General features: G+C 27.5%; 1 protein-coding gene across 1 annotated transcript in view; it reads left to right on the top strand.

The window, feature by feature from the left end:
• The window catches only part of LOC136985009 (uncharacterized), an 88,201-nt gene that overhangs the window by 74,192 nt on the left and 1,352 nt on the right, over positions 1–12,657 (top strand). Inside the window, exons 4-7 of the mRNA XM_067282176.1 lie at positions 6,653–6,786; positions 7,078–7,291; positions 7,377–7,516; positions 8,836–9,067. Coding sequence (XP_067138277.1) covers positions 6,653–6,786; positions 7,078–7,291; positions 7,377–7,516; positions 8,836–9,067 — 720 coding nt within the window. The remainder of the gene's footprint in view (positions 1–6,652; positions 6,787–7,077; positions 7,292–7,376; positions 7,517–8,835; positions 9,068–12,657) is intronic.

The raw sequence follows: 12,657 nt of genomic DNA, 5'->3' as shown, positions 1-12,657 counted from the left end.
AAGGATATTGACCAGCCTCAAAATATCTTTTTATTCGAAAACTTGCTTCGATCTTTTGCAAACTTGGAAACATTGTCATGTCTAGAGCATTAGTGTGATTTTTATCCATTAAACCCAACTTAGTTGCTAATGGGATATACTATCTTCAATTTTATAGATGCACGAAAGGTGTTTCCTATAGTTTCCTTACAATTTAACATCATTATGGCACATTACTGTAAAATTGCTTTACTTGATGCGAATATTATAACGAAAGCAATATTTTTAAGTTACTTTAGATGAATATTTATAAATATGCTAGCGAGAAAGTAGTTTTGTTTGCCAAAAATTCTTTTTTTTATTTTTTTATTTTTTCCTACTAAACAAACATTATATCGTTTACGTTTTCATAAAATTTTGATAATCAAGAAAAAAGAAGAGTGAATAATGACAGTCGATAAACACGAAACGGAAAATTTTAAATAAATCAACTTTTTTCTATGTTTTATTTTTTAAAAAATCGATTCCGAAATCGGTTTTTTTATTTAATCGAGTATTTTAAAAACGACGCAATTTATTTAAATCGATTTCGAAATCGATTAAAACTTTTCGAAATCGATTTTTATTTAATCGATTATTTTTATAACGAAACGATTTAATTAAATCGATTTCAAAATTCGAAATCGATTTCTAAATTTAGAAATCGATTTAATTTTCATTTTAAGTTTGAAAAAAATAATAATAATAATTTTTATCACGGATACAATTTTGAAAATACTTTATTTTATTTTTTTAAATCAATTTTGCTAATTTAATATAAATTTATATAATCCGAATTTTAAATTATTACTCGATTTTATTAAAGAAATACTTCAAGTCTTAAAGAGAATATTATTTAAAAAAAAAAAAACATTTTCAATATAAATTCTCTAAAAGGGGGTTTATAAATATTAAAAAACGATACCAATTTTATAAATGAGACTACACAAAATTACAATTTATTGAATAAATATGCATAAATATCAAATAATGATAAAAAAATGAATAAAATATTTATGAAGAGCGTCATCTCTGGGATTAAAATTCTTATTATTTGAAAGTCGTTCTGTTGAAATTAATGAAGAAAATAGATTAAATTAATCATAACGATAAAAATTTCATACGAAAGTAAGAAAAGATTCAAGTGGTAATGTGAAAGAAGAATGATCAAAAAGGTAAATCATTAATCATATAAAAGTTATTATTTATCGTTCTCACGCAATAGTTATTGGCATTCGCATCTGAAAATACAATATTAAAAGATGATAACAAAATATCTTGCTCCTCCTTAAACGTTTATTGTTTTCACTTACGTGATTTTTTCTCTTTGAAATCAAAGGAATTTAATAAATAAAATTCGTCAAGAATCATTCATTAAGGAGCGTAATGAGTGATTTTTTAAATTATTTTTCTTCGTTTATAGTAAAAAAAAAATATAACATTCATTAATTCATCTTTTCAAAAATAATTATCGCAAAGAAGAAAAACAGATGGCTACGCTTCTTTCGTTTAATATATACATATATATATATGTATATATAAAAATTTGAAAAATAAAGAGAAGATAATATCATAACTAATTTGCTATTAGATTAAATATATTAGTCAGCGAATTTTTTCATGATTTATGAATGTTACGCTTCTTATAATTCGCTGTTTAGCATTGGTTATGCTCATGTGTCAGTGGGAGGCAAAACTATCTTACACAATCAACACGTTTATCTGATAGGGAGACTAAAGCCTGTTACCATAGCAATTGGCCCGGTGCCAGTTTGTCTAGACTCATGACGATCAATGGAGCATGACATCACGACTATCCCATGGAGATGGTCCTCACTTAATAGCCATAAGACCACGTACAAGTTAATTGTCTGAAATGAACTTCTGCTGAAATCGTTTAAGTTGCAATATTGCTTTTCTATTAATTTCCTTTTTTCTTTCTACTGTTTACAGCTTCTATACTGTAACAGTAGTATTATTAAAACACACTGCATATAAACACACAAAGAAATAATTAATAATTAATTTTAATTTCATCTCGAATTTCTAAAATAGTTATTAAATTACCATAATAAATTTACGATATAATTAATCAGAATAAGTAAACAATAATATCGAATATACGGAATTGAATATAAACAATTAATATTTAAATTCGAGTAAATAGTAATTTATGATGTAAACTAATATACAGTGCAGTATATAGGCGATTTATCTTAAAGATAGGGAATAAAAATATAAATAATCGCTTCAATTTATAGTTAACATTATAAAATATTGAAGGAAGAAAATCTTGTACCATGAAACAGATATGGAACGACAAAACTAATATATTAAAATAGCTGTTCTATCGTAAAGTATGGGATGAAAGTAGTGCTAGTTAGTATCATAAAATACGGAATTTCGTTGGAAATTTAGTATCAGTAAACGCGTAGATACAATTTGTATGGTAAAATAGATTTAATATCAAAATTTAGTAACATTAAAAGTAGATATAGTATCAAAAAATTCAGTATCGTATAAAGATATAGTATCAACAGTAACATTTAATATTACACTATCTCCAAATATGAAATATATTTCCCTATAGATAGAAAAAATAAAATAAAAAGAAAGCAATACTATATTTTCATCACAGAATTTTATTTTTTAGTTTTTTTTCTAGGAGGAAAGCATATTGGCATGTTATTTTTTTTTACTCCTTAAAAAATTGCACTCGTATCCAAAGGGAAAAAATAGTGAATTTTATCCAGGGATGCCCCGAGGGTTTCTTTTTTAAAGGTTTGATACTTTTTTAGAGTGGCCTGAAAGGAGAATTTGGCATTTTACTTCTTGTTGGTAATCTCATCCTCTCATCTGACTTTTTCTTATCTTATCTTCAGAGAACAGATGTAAGAAAATGCTGAATATAGGAAATAGCTTCATTTTCTTTCATCATTTCCAAACTTCTCATTTCAATACATCAGACTCGAGTATCCGAACAACTGATTTTTGTATCATAATTGCAGAAATTTAAGCTAATTTAAAAAAAAATATATATTTTATAGTGTAAAATCGATAAATCAATTTTGCATTAATCTTCGTTAGTAATTACACATGATATAACCGCCACAGTTTTGTTTATAACCGTTTAAAATATTTAAATTAACCGAAGAGATGTTCAGAACAGAATTTTCTACGGAAAATATCATTTTATGCGCCGTTTTTGACTGAAATATTCCAGACAAAAGTTGTATTTATTGTGGTGAAACTCGCGAGCTTTGTTTAATTTCACCGAAATTTCGTGATGCGATTACTAAATGCTTAAAATAAATGTATAAAATGCCACTGGCCACGAAATTCTGACTGTATATTTTTATATAAAGGCAGCAAATTGCCTTTTTTTCTTTCCTTTTTTTCCCCAGCAAACTTTAAGCATAAATACGTTTACTAATGTTACTAGTGGAGATAGTGAAAATGCTTCCTGATTCCCAAAATGTAATTTCTGTTGTAGAAGTTAGAAACATCGATTATCGAAGTAAGTTGAATAAAGAAAGAACATAATTTTGAACTTTATTGCATTTTTTCTCCCTTTCTTATTCAGTGTAGCAAGGCAATAATAATAATAGTACTCTATATATATTTTTAAAAGAAAGAATTTTAAATTGTATAACCCAATATATATATATATATATATATATATATATATAAGTTTAAAAAATACTTTTCTTTTTATATTTTTTCCCTCCTTTCTATCTTTTGAATTCGATAAATCAGAATATATCATTGATTTTTGGAAGGATAATATAAATCATTTAAAAGTCAAGTTTTACAAATAAAAAAATTTGACAATTCGTGAAATATCACGCGCAAAAAATTGTTCCTAAATATATATTTTGAATATAAAAATTTTAAATTTTAAAATTAAAATATAGAAAAATTCCTTTTTTTTGCCATAGGAATATATATAAGATTAAAATATTTCAAGATATTTTATTGAATTAAGTTGAATATGTTGTTTAAAAATTAAAAAAAATCGAATTTAAATGAATAAATATTTTGCAAATTTGCAAATTTAGTAATTTATTCTTAAACAAATAAAATTAAATTAATTCCTGATTTAATATTAAAAAAATTGCATTAAAATTCTATTTTTGTTTGCGTAAAATTCTTATTAATTTTTTAAAAAGTGTTCTAAACAAACAAGAATAATAAAATACCCCATTGATTCTATTGTTTACATACGATTTTCTACGAATCGAAGCTTTAAAAGAATGGAATATAAACATATAAATTTTTATATTTTTCATTGATAAAATATTATAATTTTAAACCATGGGCCATAATGACTTATTCATGAAAGTATTTAAAACGTTTCCGAAAATTGATGTACACGATAAACTTTCTTCTAAAGTAACTCGATAAATTTATAAGATCAATAAAAGGCGGGGGGAAAGGGTTGGAAAATAGAAGAAGAAGAAGAAAGTAAGTAGCGAATCCAGCATCACGAATTATCCTAGATTTCATTCTAGAGAGGATTGCACGATAAAGTAAGATGAATAAATTAACCATAATGCATTTTTCAAACGTCAAAACTAAGTCTTAAAAATTCGTTACGCCTTGAATACAAAAAGTCTATTATGCAGAGATACAATATCCGGACGTATTCAATCAAGTGATAAAATGCAGGCTTTATCATCCCTTTGGAATTTGTTGAATACCAATATAGAGAAACGATAGAGGGTCGCTGTTCGTTAGTCTTTTCACGTCTTCCTACTAGTGGCTAATCATGTCACCAACATCCATACAGGCAATACCTTTGGACTGACCATTTCGGGCAAACAGGAGGTTGATTAAGAGGCCCGCTTTCATTCAATGTGTTTTGGTCATCAGAATTCAAACAGCATTCCAATTGGTGACGTTTCTGGCATTTGATTTGGACAAATGCTTTGGCCTGGAAATTGAAGTCTGCTATTAAAAAGAACTTTTCTTTTTTCTTCTTCTTCTTCTTCTTATTTTTTTTGTTTTGTTTTTTATTTCGAAATTTTCATTCTGATTGCGTTGTGCTACGTGTTTACCTTATCGATTTATATAACCTCGGATGATTTATAGTAAACTGTGAAAGGCTCTTTATCCCAGTAATTACTCCATATAACTCTTCAGATTTGATACGGAGACAGTTCAGTTACTATAATTGGATCGATTTTTTTTTCTAAGTCACTCGAGTATAAATACATTTCCTCCTAAAATACATTAAAATAACCTTTTTAAAAAACCCTCTTTGTCTCGCGTATAATGATTAGTTTGGTATAAAGTAACTAAAATTTGAATCGAAAACGAAAAATCCAACGTACTGTACAGTACGTACAAATTCGAATACATTGAAATTTGCTTACGGTAAAACCTGTGTAAACCGGAATCGCACGATTTTCCTGCTTGGAAGGTTTCCGTTTTGCACAGGTTTTACTGCATTAGAAATAATTAAAAATGTTTGCAATGAAATACGTAAATTATTTTCTTTCTTTAAGGGAGAAAGTTATATTCTTTTCTCTTCTATTTTCTAGGAAAAATCTCCCATTTTTATTACAAAATAAAGAACCATTTGTCTAGTTTCTAAATACGACATTATCCAAACAGCATCACTTCAATATTTCACTTAAATCCATGCATCAAACTTCATCATATACACCATTCTTCGGGAGATATCATATTCAAAAAAAAATCGTTATTTCAGATACAGTTTCTCTATCATCTTCAAATCCAACAAGTCATGAAAATGTTCATTCTGGTTCCTATATCACACACTTTCTTGTCTTTTATGATGGCCCCTTTCCGATTTTCTTATATCTGACAAATATCCGAGTAGAATTTTTATCTCGGTTGTTTATATACACCAGGCGATTTACTCAACTTACATAAAGTTAAATGCTTTATTGTTTTCTCCACTGATACAAGGAATGAAGGAAGGAATAAAGGAAGAAAAAATAATAGTAAATTCCCATTTTTTTGAATACGAATTAACGTGATAGATAGACTATTTATACAGTGAAAAAAAACTGTATAGGAGGCCCGAAGAATATGCGATCTTGAAGGTCATTCCTATCCATTTTTCATGAAGGTTTCAATGAGCAGTTTCGACAACTTTAGACCTACAACAAATTATAAATTATGTAACATTTCCATCTCATTTATTTTGCTTAAAGGTGATTAATGTTTCCTATGGTAAATAGTTTTCGAATCAGAAAGGATAAAGGGAAAGGAGTATGATCAATGGGCAAAAAATAATTTTGCAAGAAGGAATTTCGTTAGTTTTATCCCCCCTCAAGCATCAAAAATAGGAAATTTGGTTAGAAATGATGGTACTACACTCGGCTATCATGATAAGAAATGGTACGTATCATGATAAATATATTTAGAAAGAGCCGATATCTTATCTATAGTAATTTGTTACTGCTGCAACACGCGATACAAAGATGTATCGTCTGATATATAATTAAAAATGAGCTTAAATTCAGTTGATGAAATATGTCCTCATTCACTTTTCACAGAAGTAATAAAGTAGATTTTTTTTTAAAAACTTTTTTAATAAGATTTGTGATTTTATTAGAATTTTTTAAATATGAAACCCGAACTCATACGATTTTATTCTGTTTAGTAATTCCAGAAACAGGACCAAGCATATCGGGAATTAAAAATCATTACAGTACAGGAGACGAAATTAATATCACTTGTGTCAGTGGACAGTCGAAACCACCTGCTGTTCTCTATTGGTACATCAATGGCAAGCTGGTGAGATTTTTTTTAATAAATTAAATAATATTTATGACATATTCAATGAAAATTCTTTCGTTGTTATGATTTAATAAAGTTTAAAATTAAAAAAATAAAACCGAAATTGTCAGTTTAAAATCTATTTAATAAGAGGCTCATTCGTTAAGAAAATACGATTCTTAACACTTAAAACCTTAAATACAAAGGAAATTTAACCGCTGGGCGTGATATTTATCAGGGAAAGTAATCTGAAAATTGGTGGATTAATAATAATTTAATCGCTCGTTCTCAGGTAATAATTACTTTCAGGCATCTCCAAGATACGTAGTCAACTACCCACAATTGTATCATCATCCACAACTTCAGTTATCTAGATTGGGATTAAAATTTGTGGCTAATAAAAGCTACTTTCCTGATGGACTATTAAAATTCCTTTGCATAGCAAATTACACCATCATAAGTTCAATAACCAGCGACGAATATTATGCTACTAACAGTAGCAAACCATTAGGACCTCATTTAGGTAAGAATCGTATGAAAATTTTTCAATATGAATAAAGGTTTATTTTTTTGATTGACAGAAAACTTTTATCGTTGAATATTTCCAGCTTTATCTTCATTCAGGAGTAGTCCTATTATCAGTGGAGCAAGGAGAAGATATGAAGTTGGTGATTTGGTTTTTGTCAATTGCACGGCACCAAAATCACTTAGCCATACTCAACTCAAGTGGTTTATCAATGATAAAGAGGTAAAAAATTATATTTAATAATAATAATTATATCTTTAGAAGTTCAAATTAACTGTTGCTTCATCCCTAGAGTATTAATTAAGCTAGTGTAGTTTTTCTGTTATGGTAGAGCCACACGTAGATGCAATAAAAAATAAACTGTTAAAAAGTTTTTTTTACTTCACAATCTCTTGAAAGGAAATGGAAGACTTTGAAAGATAGAGATAAGGAATTTTTTCTATATATATATCAAAAACTAAATGCCAGGTTTGGGAATGCTTGCCAGATTCTAAGGATGATAGTGGAGGAGGTATCAGTGAACAATACAGTAAAATCTAAATAAAAAATAAAAATAAATAAGTGGGTAACGATTATGGAAACTAAAATTGGATTAACAGTAATAAAACTATTGGAAATTGTAAAAGTTGCAAGAAGTTTGGCTTGTTTTAAGGCATGCAAATCAATTAAGAGTAGGAATCGACGTTACGGTTCTAAAAATATATAAATTGATATAAAATAATTGAATTTTCAAGCGAGAGTGCGAATAAATTGCCTTTGATACGAATGATAATTGAAATATTAATATGCAAAGCAGAGATTGATTATAATTTATATCACGGAAATTAATTTAGTTGCCGTTACTTATAATTATTTTTATTGTTCTTAGTTGTTTAGTTGCTATTTTAAAATTGGCATGAAGGGGTAAAAAAAGAAGAAGAAGAGAGTAAGGAGACATAAATTTGCATTTTTATTTTTATTGGAAAAATAAGAAGTGTTGTACGAATGAATAATCTCGCCCCTTCTCTCTTCAAACAGTTACAAAAATCGTACAGGATCATTAAAAGAAATTTATGCGTTAAAATTCACTACTCATCTTATTATTACGGCAGTGACGAGTTTTAAACTTGGCATATCGGGGTGAAAATCTCATAAATCTGTAACATCCTACTTTACTCTCCATTAAAAAAATTGCTGCGAGGGGTATACATTTTCATTTTACTCGTGTACAGATTTAGAAAAAAATAATAATAATATTTCCCCCTTCGAGTATAATATCCTACGACAATATTAAACCTTTGAAATGTTCTGAAATCTAAATATTTTGCCGGGAATTTAATCGATTCGAGTGCAATTAATTATAATTGGAATGCAACAAATAATACAACATAAGCTAAGTTGATTGTAGCGGCTCATAATTAGCATTCTTAATGATCAATTTTGCTCTCTATAATAATTAAAATTTAATTATAATTAAAGAAAATGGTAAGGAAAAAAATTAAAGTCGAGGGATTTAATTACATTAAGAATTTTTTTTTTTTGTATTGTATTTTTAAAAACAGGCCAGAGAAGAGAATGTGTTTGTTTATCCCGATCATGTGTATCCAGATGGCCAAAGAGCTGATAATGTTGGCTTACGTTTCATCGTCCAACCGCATCATTTCCAACGAGATATAATTAGATTGAAGTGTTCAGCTGTATTAACAAGTATTATTAGTAAGAGAAGCGAGGAAAAAATTATTGGAGGAGGACAACCGAGTTCAGGATTGCGTGTTTCTGAACATGCCAGAACGGGTGGTATTACTTTCTATTTTTAGTAAACTCGTAACTTTAATATCTGATTTGTTGCTAAAGAAGTAAACCTTATGCGAATTTTAAAAAGACTTTATTCTTTAGAGAATTACAATACTTGCTTGTCCTTCATCTTCTTTATCTTCTTCGTCTTCTTTTTACTTCCTTGGTTAAGGAAAAATGCGTTATTTTTTCGAAAATTTTATCAAATTTTGGAATTTTTGGATATTAATTGTTGTTGTAATTTCTTTAAATACACTTTCTTTTATGTCTCCTTTTTAAATAAATTTTCTATACAATCTCTCTTTGCGAACTTGTCTTTGCGCTATTTTAAGCTTCATTCTGAGCTAAGAAAATATAAAAAATAAAGTGTTTAAGCAAAATATATAAATAATTTCATTATAACTTTTAAATTTTTTAAAATTTATATATTTTTCTCAAATTAATATGGCAAATTCTGAAAATAGAAGCAAGAAAATGATGCGCTAGATTATTAAATGCTATACAAGAATATCATTTAAATAATGTTAAAATTTCAAATTAAATTTATAGAATATACTAATAGAATATATATATATATATTTAAATATTCATAAAACCTGTAAACAACGGCCAATGACGGGAACATAAATGTGGCCGTGGTTCGGAGGTTATTTTGTATCAAGTTTTAGGCTGGTCATCATTAGAGGTTCGACTGTATCCATATTAATACATTCAGAAATTTATTTTTTTACATATACAGTAGCCTACTTATACGTGTATCCTGTAGGCTTATATTTATTTAATTTAAATGTAAATTTTCGTTGAAATTAAGGAGAAAAAATTCGGAAATTAAAGCTGTATTTATTGATTAAAATAATACATATTTTTTTTTAAAAAACGAGTGTGTTTTTTATATATTCCGAATAAAAAACAAAATTCAAAATAGTGTTTTTAGCAGATGTAGATGAAATTTATAAATTTTGTTTAAAATTACAGATAAAAAACGAGTGCAAAGAAAGTATTTTCTAAAATAATGTCATTTATTCCAAACGATTTATCAGATTTGTCAATTCTGTCTGTCATTCTTTCATAATGACATCAAATGCTTCTTAAAACCTTTTGAATAACCCATTTTAAACATTCAGCAGCCAAAAATAGAATATATATATATATATATATTTTTTTTCTTATTCTACTATTTTTTTGACGTTTTAAATAAGTCTCAGTGTAAAGAATTGATGCATATTGCTGTAAATGTGCATCATTTAAAATGAGGAAGGAGAAAAGCACTGACAATACAAAATGCCAAGCTTAAGATGTCTTAGTAATGATATAAAATCCACATAATAGCTATTTTCATGCCCTTTTTTTCCTTCATTTGCATCCATCAATGTTCTAAAGTCTTTCTCTTCCTTTGTATTGAAGAATTTTTAACTTTAAAACTTCAGTTGATAAAATGGCCTCCGTTTCTTTCTGGGAATTTTGAATTATATTTATACTCCCTTCCTGCTGAGTTGTGAAATCTTTCTGAAATTTTAGCATTGATGTATTGTTTTTAATTTTCAACGTTAATGAGTTGATACGCTGATATTCTTTTAACTAGACCATTGTACAAAACACTGGTTTGGTAGAGTGAAGTTCTCTATCGATCAACACCGATGCAGAATTGTTGTTGATCAACTCAGCACCTGTCAATCACCGTCATCGGCCTTAAGCTACGCACTTAATATGTGATAAATCAATGTGTATCACTGATAATTTTCATAAGCTACTATAATAAATACGTTTAATATAAATTAAATTAAATTTCCCATGTGTGTAGACATTGTTTATCCGTATAAATGCAAAGAAACATTACATTCTGATGTCAAACCTCTAAACGACGGACACTAGACATTAAAAAAATGGCTGTTGTTGTTGTACCACTTCTAACAGCAGCCATTTTTGAGAGGTTATTGTTTCTTGAAATAATGTCCGCCGTTTAGAGATGGTCGTTATTGAGGGTTCGACTGTATATAATCTTTAAATAAGCGGTATTATTAATTTTTAACAAGGTGAAAATTAATTTGGAATTAATAGTTATTTAAAATTTAATTTTGATATAATTAATTTAAATATAAATTATAATCATAAAAGTAATAGGGGATTTCAATTAAGCTTAGGAATACTCTGGAGGGACTTTGAATGCATGGTTTCTACATAACTTATTACTATACAGATAATTACTAGTAGCTTAAGCTGTATTTAAGTAGTTTATATTCATTTTTAAAATTTTTACTCGTTTATGCACGCTCAGCTTGAGCAGACACCAACAAGACCATTTGGCTCACATTGAGGGCCTAGAAGGGCCTCAAATTTAATTTATTATTATGTACAAAACAATAATAAAAGAGATAAAATTTAGCTTTTTTTTAAGTGATAAAAATATGTTATAATTATTTTATTTATATATTTTTAAGAAGGAAAGGGCGTGTAAATGGCTCTGACTCTATCACTCCTCTCAGATTTGATATTTACGTATATTTATATAAATAAAAATTGTATTTTTTATAATTATAATCCTGAATTCTGGTCATTATTAAACTATTTATTTATAATTTCTCAAAGAAATGAATTTGCTGATACTGCTGCTGATGATAATGATGATGCAAAGGAACTTCTTTATAAAAATGATGTTGAAGTTTTCTAAATAAGCATCATCATCATCATCGTACATATTAAGTAGCATTATCTCTTCCTTATTCAATATAAAAGGTCATTTTAACTCTTTCAAATAATGAATAATTTTAATTATACAGTATAAATACAGTAAAACTTGCACGATTTAAGACTTTAAAACCCATTTTGCTTTACCCATAAATTTGAATTTTCAGTAAATTTAAAAATATGTTTTACTGATATACAAATTTCAAGTATCATTAAACGTATATACATCTGTGGTAAGTTTAGATTTTGTTTTTTTTCCTCCCTCCCCTGTATGGCCAATAAGCATGTTTCATACATTTCATTGCATCATATATCGTTCCACGTATTACTAAAGAAAAGCTTTTTTCTGTCCAGTCATAAAACTATATTAGGCACAGAAATTTAGCAGAAAATGTACAACATTAAATAAAGAACCGGTTAAAGTAGGCATAAGAAAGTTCAATTTGTATCCAAGTTCAACTTAGAGAAGATACGATTTTTCTCGTGTGCACATGCTATTTTTGAATCTAGTAAAGAAATATTTATATATAAATGTATAGAATCTCCCTCAGAATTTATAAAAAGGTTACAAGTTTCGTTTCACAAATTATTCAACAAGGAACGTACATTCTTTTGCATTGTACATACGTTCGAATTCTTATAAATGATCTGAAAAACTCATCAATAAACGTCAGGAAATATATATATATATATATATGTATGTATGTATATAAATATTTTTTAAAAGAAAAATGTTATTGAGAAAGTATACATTTATTATACTTCCTTCTATTTACAAAAGAAAACAATTTACTTTAATAACATTCTTATTTTGCACGAACATCAGATGTAATGGTTTCTCGGCCCATTAGTCTGACAACTTGATACTCACAACTTTGAAATTTTGTAAACTTCAAAAGATATTG

Source organism: Centruroides vittatus, unplaced genomic scaffold, assembly GCF_030686945.1.
Source record: "Centruroides vittatus isolate TY-2023 unplaced genomic scaffold, ASM3068694v2 contig_941, whole genome shotgun sequence".
Lineage (NCBI taxonomy): Eukaryota > Metazoa > Arthropoda > Arachnida > Scorpiones > Buthidae > Centruroides > Centruroides vittatus.
The sequence above is the reverse complement of the archived record's forward strand: the minus strand, read 5'-3'. Positions and strand labels throughout refer to the sequence as shown.